This window comes from Aptenodytes forsteri, unplaced genomic scaffold, assembly GCF_000699145.1.
Source record: "Aptenodytes forsteri isolate BGI_AS27 unplaced genomic scaffold, ASM69914v1 Scaffold40, whole genome shotgun sequence".
NCBI lineage: Eukaryota > Metazoa > Chordata > Aves > Sphenisciformes > Spheniscidae > Aptenodytes > Aptenodytes forsteri.
In genome coordinates this window covers 383,660-402,844 of record NW_008796077.1, presented here as the reverse complement: position 1 = coordinate 402,844, position 19,185 = coordinate 383,660, and the positions used below count along the sequence as shown (strand labels likewise).

General features: G+C 38.4%; 1 protein-coding gene across 1 annotated transcript in view; it reads left to right on the top strand.

Moving 5' to 3' along the window:
* Positions 1–7,414, top strand: part of HNRNPR (heterogeneous nuclear ribonucleoprotein R) — a 23,303-nt gene extending 15,889 nt beyond the window's left edge. The window contains exons 8-10 of the mRNA XM_009286642.1: positions 188–337; positions 2,475–2,596; positions 2,788–7,414. Coding sequence (XP_009284917.1) covers positions 188–337; positions 2,475–2,596; positions 2,788–3,400 — 885 coding nt within the window. The 3' untranslated portion in view covers positions 3,401–7,414. The remainder of the gene's footprint in view (positions 1–187; positions 338–2,474; positions 2,597–2,787) is intronic.
* Positions 7,415–19,185: the final 11,771 nt, after the last annotated feature.

Genomic DNA, 19,185 nt, shown 5'->3' with positions numbered 1-19,185 from the left:
GTATATAAAGGGCTCGCTCTCTTTTTTTTTTTTTTTTTTTTTTTTTTTTGAAACAGGTACGGAATTTATAAGGTTACCCAAAATTTCTTAACACAGAGAAGACGGGAATAACATCTTACTAGTTTGTTAGATTGCTTTGAGGTTTGACTTTTAAAGATTACAGCTTTCATTCTCATTTTTTCACCAGGTGAAAGTTTTATTTGTGAGAAACTTGGCCACTACTGTGACAGAAGAAATTCTTGAGAAATCCTTTTCTGAATTTGGAAAGCTGGAAAGAGTAAAGAAGTTGAAGGATTATGCTTTTGTTCATTTTGAGGACAGAGGTGCAGCAGTGAAGGTAGGTTGATTGTTCTTTCCTAGCTAAATTGATGTGAGGAGTTAATGTTGTACAAATGGTTTTAAGAAATTTCTTTACAGTAAATATCTAGATAAGACGATTTGTAGAGCCCGTTTAATAAGGTTCCCATTGTGAGAAATTTAACACTAATAATTTTGTTCCTATGATTTCAGTAGCTAGGAGGATGTGAAACTTGCAAAGGACAAAACTGTAGCAAGTTAACAAGTAGACTGGAAAAGAGGTATAGACCAATGCAGGAGAGTCTAGAGAAGAGGAAAAAAAAAAAGATCAACCTAGACAATTTTTCTGAGGAAACACTGACAGAAGGTATCAGTTGTCTCTTGAAGACCCCTATTTAAAGGCTGTGTGTAGTTTTGGAGTGACAAAAGTATTGAACAGAAATTGCAAGGTAATTCAAAAAATGCCTTGTGAAGGGGAGAAGAATGGCACTTGCAACTCCCCTTAATGCATTACCTATTTTTAACTCTACATGCTTCCTAGAAGGTTTCTTCTAAATGACGACTTAAACATTGGAGGTCATTATTGTAAGCTTCAAAGGTGTTTTCCTTTGTATCTAAGAGCAGTTGAGAAGATCATTAATCTCTGCTGTTTGTACTTCAGTGGATTGAATTCTATAGAAATTACTCCATCTGTTTTTTAAATCCATAGTTTATGGGGGAAGAAGGAGGAGAGGAAGTGTTTTGCACCTGGGAGTCTTGAGCAAGTATATTGTATGTCATTGTATGTGGCTACATAGACAATTCAAAGGCTCTTTACTCAACCTTATTAATCGTTTTATAACCATTTAATTGCTTACAATTTTCCTACCCACTGAAATAGGGTTTAGAATACTCTTGAGTTTGGCTTTAGGATGAAGGTCACTCATATTTAATGAAGTTGAAGTCAGTTTGGATAGGTTTAGACCCATGTCAAAGAGAGGGTAAGAGGTTGTTGACAGAAGGGGTAAGTCAACAACACCTCCTGACATGTTTTATTGTAGTATGTCTTTAAACACTCTCCAGTCCCTTTCTAGTTGACCTTACTTCTAAATGCTCTGTTAGATGTTAGCAACTGAAAACTTGTAGTGGATGAGAAAAGATAGAACAAATGCAGTACAGCAGAGCATCTCTAATGCTCATCTTCTCTGAAACAAGCTGGAATACTACCACATCTGCCCCATGTGACTGATTTATGGCCACTAAATTGGTTTATGAATTTTGTGAGACATTTTTGTGTACGGGTGTGGTGTTTGTTTTTTAATGAAAGCATTATTGTGATATTAATCCATGGAATTGGCTCATTGATTCCACTATCTACTTACTTTCATACCTTCCTCAATAATCGACATGATCTCTAATGTTCTTGAGGCGTGTAGCTGTACAGACATCTAAAGTCTTTGTTAATGCAAATATTAATACCCAGAAATGTTAAATGCAAAGCAGATAGCCCCAGGTAAAGAATTGGGGGGGTGTAGTCCTAATCGTACTTCGTGTGTGTATATTAAGTTCTCTTTGTGCGTGTATTTGATAATTACAAATTATACATTACTTTTCTGGAGGATTCTTGCCTCACTTGCTGAGATCACCAAGTTTCACTAATTTTTTTTTTTTTTTTTCCCCCCCTTAAGTATGTCCCCTCAGAAATACTTGATTTCCTCAGAGGCACTCATGTAGCACATTCAACTAGCTAGGAAGTGCAAATATAAAAATACTCTCTCTTGTGTGCGTGTGCTCTACCTGGCTTACAAGTACAGTGAGTGGTCTTCGTGTCAGTGTGAGTAGTGAGAACTTCTGTCAATGTATTTCTGAAACATTTGTAGGGGATATAGGAACATAAAAAGTGATGGTGGTGTGTCTGATTTTTTTTTTTTTAAATAATGCTCAGTATGTTTTAATCCTATTCTTTTACCTTATGATATAAAGATAATATTTTTTTTAAATGCTGCTTCACTGTAACTGGTGAATAAAGTGGGACTTAAAAGAATAATATGTAACATTCTGTTTAAGTAGCACAGAAATGAAGCACATGGCATAGTTCAGCCTGGAGCAGCCCAACCATCTGGTTTCTTTCAGTAAGTTTTCATTTCCTTTTGAATGGAAACAAATTTTTAGATGTTTCTCTTCTAATTTTTGTACAGGCTATGAATGAAATGAATGGGAAAGAGATAGAAGGGGAAGAAATTGAAATAGTGTTAGCAAAGCCACCGGATAAGAAAAGGAAAGAACGTCAGGCTGCCAGACAGGCCTCCAGAAGTACTGCGTGAGTGTTCATTCTTGCACTACTGTAATACTGCAGAATGAAGTTCTGCTGTAAAATATGAGCTAGTTCAGAAAAACCTGAATGACTTTTTTTTCTCCATGTTGTGTATTGTTAATCAACAAGGGGAAATTTAGACTTTATTTTGGGAGACTTTTGAAGATAAATAATTGCATGTTTCTTTTTCTTAATAGGTATGAAGACTATTATTACTACCCTCCACCTCGCATGCCACCTCCTATTAGAGGCAGAGGCCGTGGAGGGAGAGGTGGATATGGCTATCCCCCAGATTACTATGGCTATGAAGATTATTATGATGATTATTATGGTTATGACTATCATGACTACCGTGGTGGCTATGAAGATCCCTATTACGGCTATGATGATGGCTATGCTATAAGAGGAAGAGGAGGAGGAGGAAGGGGTGGGAGAGGTGCCCCTCCACCACCTAGGGGGCGGGGAGCACCACCACCAAGAGGTAGAGCTGGCTATTCACAGAGGGGGGCACCCATGGGACCGCCAAGAGGAGCCAGGGGTGGGAGAGGGGGTCCTGCACAGCAGCAGAGAGGACGTGGTGCTCGTGGAGCCAGGGGCAACCGTGGGGGCAACGTAGGAGGCAAGAGAAAGGCAGATGGGTACAACCAACCTGATTCCAAGCGCCGTCAGACCAACAACCAGCAGAACTGGGGCTCCCAACCCATCGCTCAACAGCCGCTCCAGCAAGGTGGTGACTATGCCGGTAACTATGGTTACAATAATGACAACCAGGAATTTTATCAGGATACTTATGGGCAACAGTGGAAGTAGACAAGTGAGGAGGGATTGAGAATATTGGAAACATAGAATTGGCTATAGCTCTACATCCTTCAAAACAAAATTGGCTTAATGTTTCATCCTTCAGTAGCGATTGGCTGCCATTTGTATTGGGCTGAAGAATCACTCTATTGTGTATATACTCGAGTCTCTTAGTTTTCTTTTTTTCATAAACGCACTTGGACATTACTGGGCTTGCAGAATTCCTGAACTCCACATGGGGTTTCAATGCTTTTATCATTTTAGGCTTCATTTTAGCAGTTTAAAAGCAGGAATGGCACACTGTTCAATCATGATTTTGCAGAACCTCTGGTTTCGGACAGGGCCGTTTTTTTTTTTTTTTTTTTTTTTTGGATTTGGGATAGACTACATAGGAGTATGCTGTACATAAAAGTAAAAGCTAGTGCTTTGTCTTAGTAGTTTTAAGAAATTACAACAAATTAAGTTTTCTTGTATTGAAAATAACATGATTGTATGTTTTGCATTCCTAGAAGTAGGTTAACTGTGTTTTTAAATTGTTATAACTTCACACCTTTTTGAAAATCTGCCCTACAAAATTTGTTTGGCTTAAAACGTCAAAGCCGTGGCAATTTGTTCCTTGATGTGATTGTATTTCCAATTTCTTGTTCATGTAAGATTTCAATAAAACTCAAAAATCTATTCAAAACATTACCTATTTCAAATTCAATTGTGTCCTAAAACATTATTTCATTGGTAATTCTTGCGAAAAACATTGTTTTCAAAGTATAACTGCCTATGTGAGTGATCAAATTCATGCAAAATTTCTTGTGCTTTCCAACATGTAGCACTGTGGACATCAGACTGAAAACTAGGAGAAATTACAGATAGCCCAAAGGGCACTCTTTGTTTAATTGCTGTTCAATAACTTACCAGCATCTAATTCTGAAACTTTTTTTTTTCTTTTAAAAAGTGTTGAAATGTATCCAAATATTCACGGAGATCTAATTTAAGTATAATTTTCTAATGTAATGTGGAGAAGGAAGCAGAGCCTACAATGGTGTTAATTTTGTTCCTTTTTATTATGTACTGTGGAGTCCCTCTAGAGGCTATTCTGTTAGGATCCAGCTATATTGTATTATTCAGCGTACAAACATAGGGAAATGGTTTTGATGTCAAGCATCTTAGTCTAATTTAAGATAATATTATTTGACTAGGGATGAGAATTATAAATTAGGTGCTGTGGCACAGTAAACTAACTTCTTGCTACAGATAACACAAACATACTCTGCATATTCTGCTTATTTCTGTCTTGACATTTTAATTTGATGTTCTGCCATGATGAACAATTTGCCTTAGAATTCTCATGCCTTGTAATAAAGGCTGTTTAAAAAAAAAAACCGTAATATCTTTTGGGGGCATTACTAGCTACATTATTGGGGTATTATGTGTTGCTTTGACCCTTGTCTTGGACATTCCCAGATGTCAATTTTAACTGGCAAGTCATGACATTACTCTTCTGTTGCATCTGAGCCATTCTGTACCCCAATGAAGAACATTTGCTTCTCAAGAAAAGAGAGAAACAAAAGGATTTAAACTTTCTCTAAAGAAAACTATTGCTGGACCTCTAAATATCCAAATCAAATACATTGCTCATACTTGATTTACAGCATTCTAAACACAGACTATTGAGGAAGTTAAACTTCAGTGGTCATACTCCTCCCTTTGTCTTCTATTCCTGTCTGGTGTCTCTCAAGTGTATTATGTCAGAATGTAAACAAAGATGAGCCTTCCCACGCTTTATTGTTGTGGGTCTGGTTATTTAATTGCATGGTTTGAGTTTTGACCTGAACTGAGGTGAGGGTGTATATCTGGTTCTCAAAAATGTGTTTGCCCCTGTGTCAGGCTCTTCCTGTCAAATTAATAGAATTGGTCATAAATAATTTAAAGTGATTTTCAAAATTAGTATTTAGTATGTTAAAGCCCTTTTTGTTCTTTTTTCTTTTTTTTAACTTCATAAAGTTAATGGGGCCAAATCCTGTCCTCTCTGTTCCTTACTTGAGCAGTGAAGTCAGAGGGGTATTGCCTGAGTATATGTTTCAGGCTTTTGCTTGTGGTAGGGATCTGGCTTGTAATTTTGTTTTAATACAAGGGTTTGCTGTCCTATCAGTATGACTTTATAGTAATTATATATCGCTTTTTGTGGCATTGAGCAGAACCCTGTAGTCCCAATACGTATTTGCTTTTCAGTAATCATTACATAAGGGGATCTGGTACAAGGGAGCTTAATTGGAATCAAATTTTAAGTACTCTCCATCCTGGAAGAAAGATAGCATTCACGTACTGCATGTTTCAAGTGTTAACCCAGAAGAGGTGAAGTGCCAGTGCATGCTTACGGGGGGTGGGGTGGGGAGGAAGTGAAACACTTCATTTATAATGTTTACAAAACAATTAAGGAACAAAAATGCTAAAATTGTCTTCCTCGAGAATTGTAAAGCTGCATCTTGTATTTATTTCTGCCCAAATCACCATTTATCCTAATATTTTTATTGAATATGAGAAGTTTAATAAGTTTAATAATTGAAAATTAAAACCAGTAGAAGTTTATATTTACAAGATATACCAAGTTCTTTGATTTACATGATTTATGGATACTCAGATTCACCATTTAAATTTGCAGCAGTGCTTTACTGAACCCTTAAAGATAACGCGTACTACAGCTTACTTGAGTAGTGGTGTATACTGAACTTGAAGAACTTAACAAAATTATTGAGAAAAAAAAAAATACTGAACAAAGATACTGTAGCACAGTGGAAAAATCTACCATGCCTGATGACAGATACTCAAGGGAAGAATTTTGCACATCATCTCAGCACAATTTTGATACATAGTCAAAACAAAAAATAAATTTAAACTTACTCTCGTGCACCTGTTTTGATCATTTCTTATATATAATTTAGCAAAAATCCTCTTGTAGAATATGTTGAAAATGAAATTCAACTTGCAAACCAATATTAAACTCTTACAAGTGTCCTGCTGGCGTTGGAGGAGGAGCCATGAAATGGGATTTTAATAATCATTTGATCACTCATTTATAGCAGTTGCTTAAATGTCTGTATTGATAAGGTGTTTGACTTAAAAATAAGTAGGTTGCCAGATACCTAGCAATTCCAAAACTTGAGCAAAAGATTTTTACAGCTGTTGTGTTGTTATAGACTTATTTCACATTATTAGCAAAATCAGTTTACTAAACTCAGCTTTTAATTTTATTAGTTCATTAAACATAGTCTGCATTTTTTTCAAAGCATTAAAGGTTTAATTTTTTTATAGCAATTGTTTATTATCAGGACTCAGCTGCTGTAGTCTAATTATTAGAAAGAATGACAACTGCATTGCTTAAACCTTTTCAAAATAAACTCTTAAGTAGAAGATCACCGCATTATTTTGGTGACTGTATAAAAACCTGACCACTTTTTGTCCCCCCTGCATTTGGACGTGAAGCCCATTTCTGTATTTTGAACTACACAGAAAAAAAAAATACAGAAGCACTCTTATTATAAGGCTAGCAGAAAAATAGATGTGAAGTATTGAGCAAAAAGTCTTAAACCTCTCAGTAGAACATGTTTGGCACCTAGACCTGTAGACTGTAATGCAGATGTGTGTATTTTCAGCAAGACTTAATTGTTATCCAAAAATGATGGTGGCCCATATGTAGAACAGCAAGGACCCTATCCTACAAATCTGTCATGGTCGTGCATGACTTGAGTTGGAGTACTTGTGTGATTAAGGATTGCTTGTATGATGAAGGTTTGCCAGATTGAATTCTGTCATTCACATGAACTACTTAAGTAGATCAGAGCCTTATAGAAAGAGTGTACCAAGTTGTGTTTCCTGGTTTTTTCTAAATAAAAAAAGAAAAAAAGCTAGAGCTTCTGTTAACTTAGAATTTGAATGAAGCTGTTGTAGTCTATTGGCTTAAAATATCCTTTGAAACCCAGAGTGGCTAAGTTGAGCATATATTAGTTGATAAAATGTGTAGAGTAGGGGGGGGGGAAATCATTCGTGTTAAAGGGAAATCTTAAGCTTTTGTTCTCATTCAAACAAAATCATCAAGGTGGTTCTACACTATTTGGTTATTGATCAGGAACTTTTGAAATTTTAGAACAGGAAAATCCCTCTGAAGAAATGTTTTAACAACTTGGAGGTTACCAGAAGCTCTGAAAGACAGTTCAGAATATATTGCATCACATTTTCTGATGTCCAGAAATCTGCAAGTGTCAATTTTGTATTTTAACTCCTTCCTTTTACCTGACTATCAGGGAAGCGTGGTTGAGGCTGACCTGACATGTCATGATGTCGACTTGCTAGGTGGGGTTCGCAAGGGACATTAACCTTGGAGTTATCGGTAAGACAACTTTCTTTCTAATTTCCTTCAGTAAGATTAAAGGGCTGGGGTGGGAGGAGGGAGGAGATAAGCTCCACAGACCTGATCACTGGAATATTGTTGAAAATCTGCCATTACCATGGAGAGATTCCAAGCACTGAAGGTAAAGGTTAAATTTAGATCCGTCCATGTCCAAGAGGAGCATGGCTTTCGTTCTTATAATGGAAATAAATTTGAAAATAAAGATGACTTGCGCTTCAAAAGAAAACTGGATGCTATTTTAGGGATGCTGGAAGCATAAAAGATTTTGAACACTTAAATTTTTCCTCTGTAATTAAACCCAGGTATGGGGTTTTTTTGTTCCCCCACCATGAAAAAGCAAAGAACTTACAGCACACTTCAAAGTCTAAGAATGCTGTTGAGAAATGTGTCCAAGTAGATCTCTGTAAAATAATAAAATTCTATCTTGAAAATAACAACAAAACTGGCATATCATGAGTTTGGATTATTTACCTATTGAATGTGATAATGCTTGGAAGGCATTAATTGAGAAAGAATTGCTGTTAAACCAAGGGACAGTTGTAGTTGATCCCATTATAAAACCACTGGATTTTAGTAATCATCTTTTTTGTGGAGGGCATGATACATTGATTCTAGACAAACAAATAGCAAAAGCTGAAGAACAGATTTGCAAATCAAACCTGAAATACTTGGACATGTTGAATCCTTCATGGCACCTGCTCATCTTGCACGTTTCCTCAGCCAGAAGTGTCAAGACCTTTCTTTTCCTGATTGTACGTTTATGCAGTACTTTGGAAGGAGCAGAGAAGTCGGAAAGAGCTTGCTAGGCTATAGGAGCATTCCAGGTTCAGTTATTCTTTATCGTGGAACTGAATAGCATGCCAGTTCTGACACCAACTACGGAAGAAATGTAACTGGTGAGTAGAGGTATTTTGTAAGGATTTTTTCAGATATGAAGTATTTGTTTAATTCCAGATAAACTTTGCTTGGCATACCTCGATTCGAAAACAGTTTTGATCACACAAAGTCATCAACGCTGTTTCACTTGAAAGATCTTAAACAGAAATAAGAGGATCTCTTAACTCTGGATTCTCCAATCTGCATGGTCACATGGAGTTACTGATAATAAGGGGTGTAGTAGGACTTGTTGAATATGCTTGGGTGGCCCGGGTCTTGGAAATGAAGCAGATGGCAAGCTTGTTACAGGGAAAAAAAAAACAAAACTGAGTGGATTGGCTTTCGTACATGTGGAATTTGGAGATAACTGTAGGAATACACAATGGGCCGTACTCCTTTCATAAAACAGAAACATCAGTCTCTTATCAGTGAGGTTTATGAATTTAAAACACAACTTCAAAATGTATTTCTGTGATTATAATCTGCCAAATTGCATTAAATGCAGAAAAAGAAAGGAAGAATGAAGAGCAGACCAAACTTTAGTTCTGCCCTCCTTGCGTTAAGTACACACTTTCTTCCTTCCTTAGCACCAGTGAGCATGCAGTCTTGCTCATTAATTTTCCTGTTGAACTTTCTGCAGAGCTTGTGTAAGTGTAGGATACACAATAACTTCTTTCTCTTTTTTAAATCATCACAGCGGCCTCTGTGAGAGGTGGTTGTATTTCCATTCTAATTTCAAGGAATGAGTGTCCGTTGTATCAGTACCTGTTCACATGACATTATTCTGACGTACCTTCCAGACATTTCCAATTCAGCGTGCAGAAAATGCATACCCAGCTTGAACTTAAGAGGGGATGTGGTGTAAGCGTTAATTTTGTGATAGGAAAGGAAATCTAATTCTGGAGAGCATTCAGCTGTCTTAGCAATGGATGGTCTTTTCTCTTTTTAAATTCCCTGTTGTGCTGCTTTAACTTCTGCAGAAAAAGGGGTAGTGAACCACTGCACGGGCTAAAAGTCCTGTGATTAAAAATTGTTCAAGTGCGTAATTGAAGATAGTATCATAATGCATGTACTCAGGAGAACTGAATACATGTTGCACAGGCAGTAATTTGATGTTTCTTATGCTCACTTTTTAACCAGTTCCTGGATGCAGACTGCTTTCTGAAAGAATTCTTTGAAGCATGTTCTAAGGTGCCATGTTGAACCCTACTTTTAAGTAATCAGGTTTTAAAATTCAGTATATTGAACCAGTGAGGTAGAGAATTAGTGTAACTTTTTGCTGGTAGTACCTATAGAACAAACACCAAAAAAGATAAGAAAACCTTGTTTTAAGTTTCATGTCTGTTTTATCAAGACCAGAGATCTTGAACTCATCCTTATGCGTTTTCAGTCAAAATCAATTGCAATTACAGATTTTTCTCCCCATTGTTCTGGGTGAGCTCTTTCCTCCTTTTTGTTCTGCTCAGTGCTGGCAGTAGCAACACTGAGATCACAGGAGAGGAATTCTTCCTACTCTCAGTATTGTGCATCCATGAGATTGTAGCAGCTTGGAAGAACCATTGCAATGATCTTTATTTTCATGCAAATCTTTCCTGAGTGATTTCTGCTCTGTAACTTGCAAATACTGGAGCCAGCATGCAACTTATCTGCAAGAATTTAATAATGCAGTTATGTTGAAATGCTACTGATCTCAACATCCAAACCATCTTAATGTGATTTTCCCGGAGATTCTGTCTGAGGTCAGATATTTAGAATGGAGCATTCCGCTTTGAACAGTGGGAAGAGGTTACGAGCAGCTGAAGACAACCTCATAAGCAGTTGATGAGCAGCTTGACAAAATAATTGGTGTTGCTGTTAATTCACTTACCAGTCCTTGACACCTCCACTTACCCAGTAGAACCTAGAACTGAACATAAATGATTCTTCCTGTAAGGCAGCAGGTCAAGCCTGTTAGTTAATATTTTATCACTTTATTTCCCCCTTGAACAACCAGCAGTAGTAGCCGTTCTTAGGGTATGAAATCTTCCCCATGTTTCCCATTTTCTTTTGTTTCTGCTGGTTTGCTGGCTGTTACTGTGCACTCAGGTTGTTGCCCATCAGAGGAGTTGGGAGCAAATATGTTCTGCTTATTTTTTTCTCTTGAAGGTATTGGAAAGAGGAGAGGTAGAAAAACCATATAGCTGAGGAAGTCTAAGCCTGCAGCCCACTATCAGCAGCTGTGAGGGGTCCTGCTTTTAGTTAGAAGAAAAATTTTCTCTTGTCTGCCTTCTCTTCTGATAAAGTTCATATTGAAGAGCTTGCGCTGATCTGGTACTTCTCACCAGGTCTTTGTTGCAGAGCTCTTCTGTGAGCTTGCTCTGAGTGGGAAGTGTACTGGAAACTGCCACTTTGAAGGCTGGGATGCACTTAAGGCTGATTTTTTTTCAGTGCAGGAATAAATGATAAAGTTCATATTGAAGAGCTTGCGCTGATCTGGTACTTCTCACCAGGTCTTTGTTGCAGAGCTCTTCTGTGAGCTTGCTCTGAGTGGGAAGTGTACTGGAAACTGCCACTTTGAAGGCTGGGATGCACTTAAGGCTGATTTTTTTTCAGTGCGAAGGAATAAATTACTCTGTTAAATTAAATAAATAAAATTACATTGTTAAATGCAGAACAAACTCATCCTGTGGATGTCTTTAGGCAGGTTCTAGGTATCGTGCATCAGATAAGAACAATCTTGTGAGATGTCTGTGAACCAGCTGCTGAGCCTTCTAGGCAATTGCACACATTTCCTTTGTCTGATCTAAGTGCTCCATGTTAGTAGATCGTTTGTACAGGAGAGGCTTTAACATCTTTGTAATACACTAATCCATAGATAAATGTATGGATTAACTTTTGCATGTGATGCCTCAACAAGATTAGTTTTTCCTTTGGAAATGTAAGGAGTCTCTTGTGGGGGTTTTTTGACAGAAGAGAGCTTTTGGCTACAGTTGGGTGTCAGTGCGTAGATACTTCAGCTCCAATTTCTTTAAAGGGGTGTGTGTGTTCTGATTAATACCGCATCTGTGGTGAATTGCATTGAACTAGAGTAGTCCTAATTTTTAGTCTTGAAACTAGTTTTTATCCTGCTATACTTGGCTTGCAACTTACCTTTCTGCTTTGTTGTGAATGCTGTGTTGAGGAGATCAAAGCTGTGTATTCAGCATCTTGCACGCAGACAAGTTAGCCTGTTCTCTGGCTGCTAGTTACGTTCTACCTGCGTGACAGAGAAGATAGGATTAGTTCTTGTCTAGCAACTTCTGAAAAGCTGCTGAGCTTCCATCAGGAATACTTTTGAAAGTGTTGGAGCAAAAGAGAGCAGTGGCTTGGTATGCTGGGGTGTATAGTCATTTTTGATAGCAAGGAACTACCTAAAAAAGTTAGGTTAAACTCACTGGGGGAATCTCCAGATAGGCAAAAGGCAAATTATTTAGCTGTGTTTTTAGAACCGCTTAAATAATTTCTATTCTTGCTTATGGAAATTATTTTCTTAAAGCACTGGGTAACTAGTTGCTTAAGTTTGTGGGCAGAGCTGTAGCAACGGTGTCTTAAAAAATATTTTGTTACAAAAAAATTTATATGGGTGGGGCAAAAAGCTTTTTCTCCTCTGAATAAGCTTTATTTTAAGTACTTGCACTAAAAACTAAAGGAATATAACCCAGTTCAGTTGACTTGTACAGTTTCTATGTAGAAATCCATTTTTTAAGTCATATGAGTACCCAAAACTGGCTACTGTGAATTTTAGTGCCTTCAGAAAGAGGACTGGGTGAACTGAAATTCTTGCAACTTATAAAAAGGGATCTTGGAGGACTTGGGCTGAGAGAGAGAAGAGAGTGGACTGTTGGGAAGAATCAGGCCCTCAGTTTTACCAGTGCTGCATAGTATATAAAAGGCTGCTTCCAGTCTAACCCTTTTTCAGGGCTTTTCCAGTTTAAAAATGTAGCAGTTAAGTTAGAACTACCTTGTCTCAGTTGAAACAGCTTGTGAAGTTGGGTCAGATTTCTTAAATGATACTTGATGGCCTCAGATCTGGAACAGTCAGTGGATTATTTTCCCAGTTAGCTAAATTAACATTTAGTGCTTGCAGATCTTCTTAAAAACAAACAAACAAACAAAACAACCAACGCACCGCCACCCCCCAGTATTTTAACATTTAGTGCTTGCAGATCTTCTTAAAAACAAACAAACAAACAAAACAACCAACGCCGCCACCCCCAAAAAAAAAAAAAACAAACACACAAAACAACCAATGCACCACCACCCCCCAAAAAAAACCCCAAAACACCAAACAAGGAAAGCCAGCATGGCCGTGCCCACAGCACACTTCATACTGGGCGTCTTTACCTTCTGTATCTGCAAAGGGCAGAGTGATTTGCAGCAGTGGTCCTGCAGGTAGGTGTTAGCCGGTCAGATTTATGGAATGCTCCACTAATGCAGCAGTTCAAGAACATACATACAGCTGATCATTTTTCAATAAAAATTAGTTATTGGCAAGAATGGCTATAGTTGGACATCAAGTTTGGGGACTCTCACATGCAAAGCATGCTGTATGCCTCTCCAGGAAGAGTAAGAGAACTGTAAATTCTTTTTGCTTTCTATTTTTGCAAGCACGGTAATTTTTCAGGTAGTTGATAGATCTGTTCGTGCTGCAGTGGGAGTTCTGTTACCACATCTGAACTGTACTTCAGGCTGTTTCAGGAAGATCAAAGTTGGAAGGCCTTTGGTAAGGTGTTCATGGAACTCTAACGCTGGGAATCCAAAGATCTCATACAGTGCTAAAAATGAAGCCAGGAAGATGATAGCTAACTGGTGTACCTTAGGATTACAAGTCATGTTCAAGAGAGTCAAAAACTCTAGTTTTTGACAAGTCAACTGTACTAGTATACCTCATAAAAGGGTCCTTAGGTAATGTAAACACTATCATAGTTACTCCAGATAGTTGACAGTAAGCTCACAAGTAAGCGCTATCATGCTTACTCCAGGAAGGTGAGCAGCCACCTTTATTCGCCTTCAGTTTTCCAACAGTTCTGGATTCAACGTAAAATTTGTGGTGAACACAACTTAAAAGAAGACCCTTAATCATAGGCATTTCTGTCAAATACTTGTTTTTCTGCCCCACCCATATTCATTCAGATGTTATTTAGGGGTTCACTACAAAAGTCCTAATTAATAGCTGGTCAGCCATGCTTTTTTTTGTCAGATTTCTGTAGCTTTGATTTTTTTAATTGCTGTACCTTTACAGGATGATAATATGTTACATCTAAGAAAGCAGTCTGTTGGCTTTTTGGTAGCATGTTGCACAGCTGAACATATAGGTCAGAGGAAAAAAATAAACTTCAGGTTGAAAAGGGAGTCCTTAGCAGTGTTCCACAGTGAACTTGCTTGCTAGCAAAATTTCTCAGCTACTTCTAATTCAGATTCAAAGCAGTATGCGACCATCAGTGCTGTTAACCCCTTGTTAAAATGAAGCATACTCGCTGCTTGCAGTTCTTGCTACTCTGATGCTGTACAAACCAATTGATACTGACATTGAATTTAAGGTTCCTGAGAAATGAGGACACTTAAAGCCTTAATTGTGGTATTTGTAGCTTCTCTCTTCTGCTCTTTCTTTACTGTCCCTTGGATTGGATCTACACCTCTGCTTATCTTTCTTCGCAGAGAGGGAGAGGGAAAAAAGTGTTACCTGCAGTATCTTGGATCTGTATAGCCAGCAAGCTACAGATGCAAAGTTCAATTGCAAGGTTTGAGGGTTTTTTGAATGGACCTTGCTATTTTTCAAATGAGTTTTTGGTGTGGTTTGTAAAGGTCAAAATACTGCAAGATTCTTTTCTTTGAATTTCTTTGATATTCATATATATTCATATATACCTTATCTACATGAAGTATGAGATCTTGAGTTACTAATTTTGTCAGAATTTCTAGATGATAATACATGTTGAACAGGAATGTAGACGTGCTTATTAGCTAATTTTGCATTTAATTTGCCCATTTTATGCAAATAAACATTTATTATTCCTCATGTCTGCAAAGCATTAAAACATACATTTTGTTTAATGTTCCTTGTAAACATTAAATATTTCACAACATGTTTCCTCCTGTGTAATTTCTCTAATGGTGGTCCATAGAAAATAAATGTGCTTTTTTCCTCCCCTTTTATTTGTTGCTTGACTGACTCTTGGTTGTACAGTTTTTAGCCTTTTCTCTCATGTCAAATAGATGTCTTCAACTGCGTGCCTTACGAGTGTGTTCAAAAAGGTGTGCAGTGTAGCATGTGAAATCTGAAGGTCATAAATTAAATCTATTTCACTGGGGCAAAGTGGGATATGTGCAGTGAAGACTGTATCTTCCACATTGCAAGAGGCTGTTCAGATGTGAGAGGCAGTTCCACGAATGTAGGTCGTCTTTTCTCTTTCATTGGAAATAGCTTCAAAAATCCTTTTAGCAACTGAGCTGAGATTAAAATAGAAGCAGCTAAAGAACGTCAGATGTCTGGCTATATCAGCAGAAGTTGCTGAAATGAGATATAAATGTGCAAGTACTTGAGTAGCTCAAAGTGATTTTTCTAGTGTATTATAAGATCTGTGTAGTGTGGGAATGGCAGTGTGTTTATACACATGGAAGAAAAACAACGCGGTCATCCAGCTCTTAGTTGCTGTGATTAGCTCCACCACTCCCTCAACCAAGAAATAGTAATAGTGGATTTTTAAATTAAATTTTAATTTAAGAAATAAATAAAAAATCAGTGCTCTTCTGTTATAGCACAAAGTTTAGAGTCTAGCATGGAGGGTTTAGAGTCCAATTCCATGGTGGGAATCGCCATCCTTCTTCTCAGAGGCAACACTTACTCCTTTAACTTTACTAATTTTCACTTACTTGAACTTTTTACATTAATTCAGTGTTTTCTGTTCTCTAATTACATAAAAGCCATAAATTTGAGTGCTTTGGGATTGAGGTATGATAACCTAGCTTTCCATGAAGACTTTTCCTGCAAGGTAGAGATTTTTGACAGACTGAGAAAAATTGCTTATTTGTTGGTAGGCTTGTCTTGTTTGAACTGGCAAGTATGATTGAAAGCATGTATCTGCAAATGTGAGCTTTTGAGCATAAAGATCTTCTACTGAGTTAGGCTTCTTTCAGTGCTGTTTGTATGAGAGAGAAGAGTTGAGGTGAATTAGCTAGGAAAGTTTTCTACTCAGTACTTCTACAGAAAGACTTAGCTTTAGAAAAACAGGGGAAGAAGGGAAGGTGTACATGAGACCATTACAACCAGTCATCTCCTTCATTAATGGAGTTTATTCTTCCTTCTGAAGGTCTCTTAGCAGTGAAGGATGTAGTTTGTCTCAGAGGTATGTAACTTGTTCGAGCTGGCTGGAACAAATATTTTGTGTTTGAGTGCACACAGGTCCTTCTCATGAACAAAACTGAGTTCACTCATTTCTCACCAGCAGTAGGAGACTCTTCCCATTACTTTAGGAAGTGGCAGTAATCCTTAAATATACAAACTAATGAGAAGAGTGTCCAGCCCTGCTGGCTTACTGTCCGTAGACTCCAGCTCCGTACTGTGGGGAGCTGCAAGGTGCGTACAGCATGCTCCAGAGAGCCACAGGTGGGGAGCTCCAGGAGACCTCCCAGAGGCAGACAGTAACAGTTACCTTGGGGATCCTACCGCTCTTGTTGCGACACTTTCTTCCTCCTCCTCCAGTTCTGTCTGGCATGAAGTGGACTTTGAGTAACTCTCAAGAAACTTTTGGTTTCTGAATAAACCCTTCCCTCGTCAGCCAAGGTATGAATATGGTTAATTCAAGCATATGCCAGGTCTGTTCACATTGCATTTTGATGTTGTCACTGGAAGGGACCACTATGAAAGCAGCATGCACTGAACCATGCAACGTGTAGAGTCTTTAAGAATCCCTGTCTATTAAAATACAGACACAACGGTAGTTTCAAAAGTGAGTAAAACCATACTTCACATGAATATTTCTGGAACACCATGTTGTTCATCTCTTTAACCACCTGTTTCCTTTCAAAGCGATTGCAGTGAGCAGCATTGTTTACTAATCTCATACACCCAGCTGTTATCTTACATGAATAGACTTGTTTCTCCCCGCTTCTGTGCCTTTGCATTTTAGTTTTTAGGGTGCACATCATAGATGTATACACTGACCACTGGAATAAAACCTTTACAGTTGATATATGTCCTGCCCTTCCTAACACCATACATATGTGTTGATTAACCAGTATTAAGTGATACAGCTCGGAGAATTGCACATTTGCTGTATCCAGTGTACCAGGAGAAGAAACTGAAGATAGTGTGCCTAAAAATGTGTAAAGTATAAGAACAGGCTTACTAAGGATGATAAAAGAATCATATTCTCCTAATATCCTTTGTTTAGTACAACGTACCAATTCTGGATCATTCCATGTAGTCGTACAAGTCCTTCCTTCCTGCTGGTCAGATTGTGGAGGTTCATCCAGACTTGATGTAGTCAGAGACTTGTTTATCTGAAGAAATTTCAACAGCCAAGTATTGGAGTTTTTACTAAGTTTAGGAAATGGTCTTGTTTTTTCACTTTTTCCTCTATTTTCTCATCCAGAACCCTTCATTTGACCAGCAATCGGAGTGAGAAGGAAGTTCTTCCAAACAGTGATTCCTATCATCTCATATAGATGAGTATCTAATGATGCAGTTTTACAGATGTTTGAGTTTCAGTGCACTGTCAATGCAAGAAGCAGTCCTTTCTAATGCAGGTGTTTCTTCTGCTAGTGCTGTAGTCTGCATTGGGGAACTCATCTAAGATAACACTAAGATTTTTATTTTCTGGTTTGACTTTAGTGCAGGTTTTGTGTAGGGTTGAGAATGATAGCTGTGGAAGGGCCAGCCCTTCCACACCAAAATACACCAAATGCTGCTTTTGGTGTACATCCCTAGAACTGTGGTCCCAAGTAGATGCTGTAGGAGAGTGACTTGTACAATCTATTTCTTCTCACTAACTATAAAGGGTTAAGCGTGGTGGATCCCATGTGACTTTCTGAATGGGAAATACTTCTGTTAGGTTGATTTTACAGACTGGGAGCATGTTGGTTACATCTCCTTGATGTTGCATGTGGCCATGTTTTCGTGTTAGGCAGGCAGGTGTTCCTTACCAGAATGAGTAGTTAAGGGTGCCGTAAAGAAGCTGCCAGGAATTGAACAGGAAGGCCAAGACAGCGAAATAGGTGAAGTGGTTTCAGGTGTCCAGCTTAAAGTGCAGGAAGGTAATGATGGACGGTTCCCCAGCTGAGGATAACAGCTGGCAAGTTTGTTCTTTGTAGGTTTTCCTGTGAGTTTAAAATAAAATAATCTGGTGGTAATGCCCATGCACAAGGCTAGAAAAAATGAGTGGTAGAGTGGGATGCATATCCAGGAGATAGTGGCTGCTGTTTCTGCTAGCTGAAGACAGGGAGTAAAGCAAGTGATACAGATCTGCGTGGGTGAGTGGGGGAATTCCACCCGAAGACGGGAAAGACGTCAAGATGTGGCATCTCTTGTGCATTACAGGATCTTTCTGAAGGACTTCGGTCTGTCTAACTCTGTGCTATGAAATCGGCTGGTAGTCGGCATACTGGAGGATCTTGCTGTTTGACTTGAATCTCCCTATAACGTGTCTGAAGAACGTGTTTGGACTGTGTGCTCCTGGAATGAGTCATCTTGCTTTCCCAACAGTGTGCCCATCATAAAAACAGTAGACCTTATTAGTGCTTCCGCTTTTGAGATGTGTAAGTCAGGCAAGTGAAGTCATCTCAGATTTTTGAGGCAAAAATGCATGTGAAGTCTCTGAAAATCCTGAATTGCAGTAAGTTTCCAAAAGAATTTTGCATGGGCAGTTGAAGGACCACATGCAGTAACATCAAAGTTGCATTAAAAGAAATCTGATGTAGTCAGATGATGTAGTCTTGGTCTTCTGTATTCTTAGGTCCTAGATTTTTCCAAATATGATAGCTGCGGACAAAGTAGCAGCAGTATTTGAGTAGGGACAAGAAAACGAAGTTGCTTTTTTAAGAAAGTGGGGGGGGTTGTTTTTTTTAAGGGAGTGCTTGTAGTTGGCTGTATCTTTCCATTTTAATCTCTTCATCTGCAGTTCAGTTAGTCCCACCAGGAGGAGAGTACCCTTTCTGAGTAAGGATACAGGGTAAACTACTTTACAAGTGTATGGTAAAAATCATGACAGTGATGGAACAGCTTTTTCCTGGTGTGAAATCTGAACTTTAAGAAGTAACAAGTTGCTTGTAGGCTTGGTAACCAGCAGAGGAGTAGCAAGTAATAACACTAAATTATATCTATGCTGTCTTCTATAGCTGTATATCTTTCAGGTTGAGGTCCTAGGGACTGAGAGCAGCCCTACCGAGAAGGACTTGAGGGTACTGGTGGATGAAAAGCTGGACGTGAGCCGGCAACTTGTGCTCGCAGCCCAGAAGGCCAATCGTATCCTGGGCTGCATCAGAAGAAGCGTGGCCAGCAGGT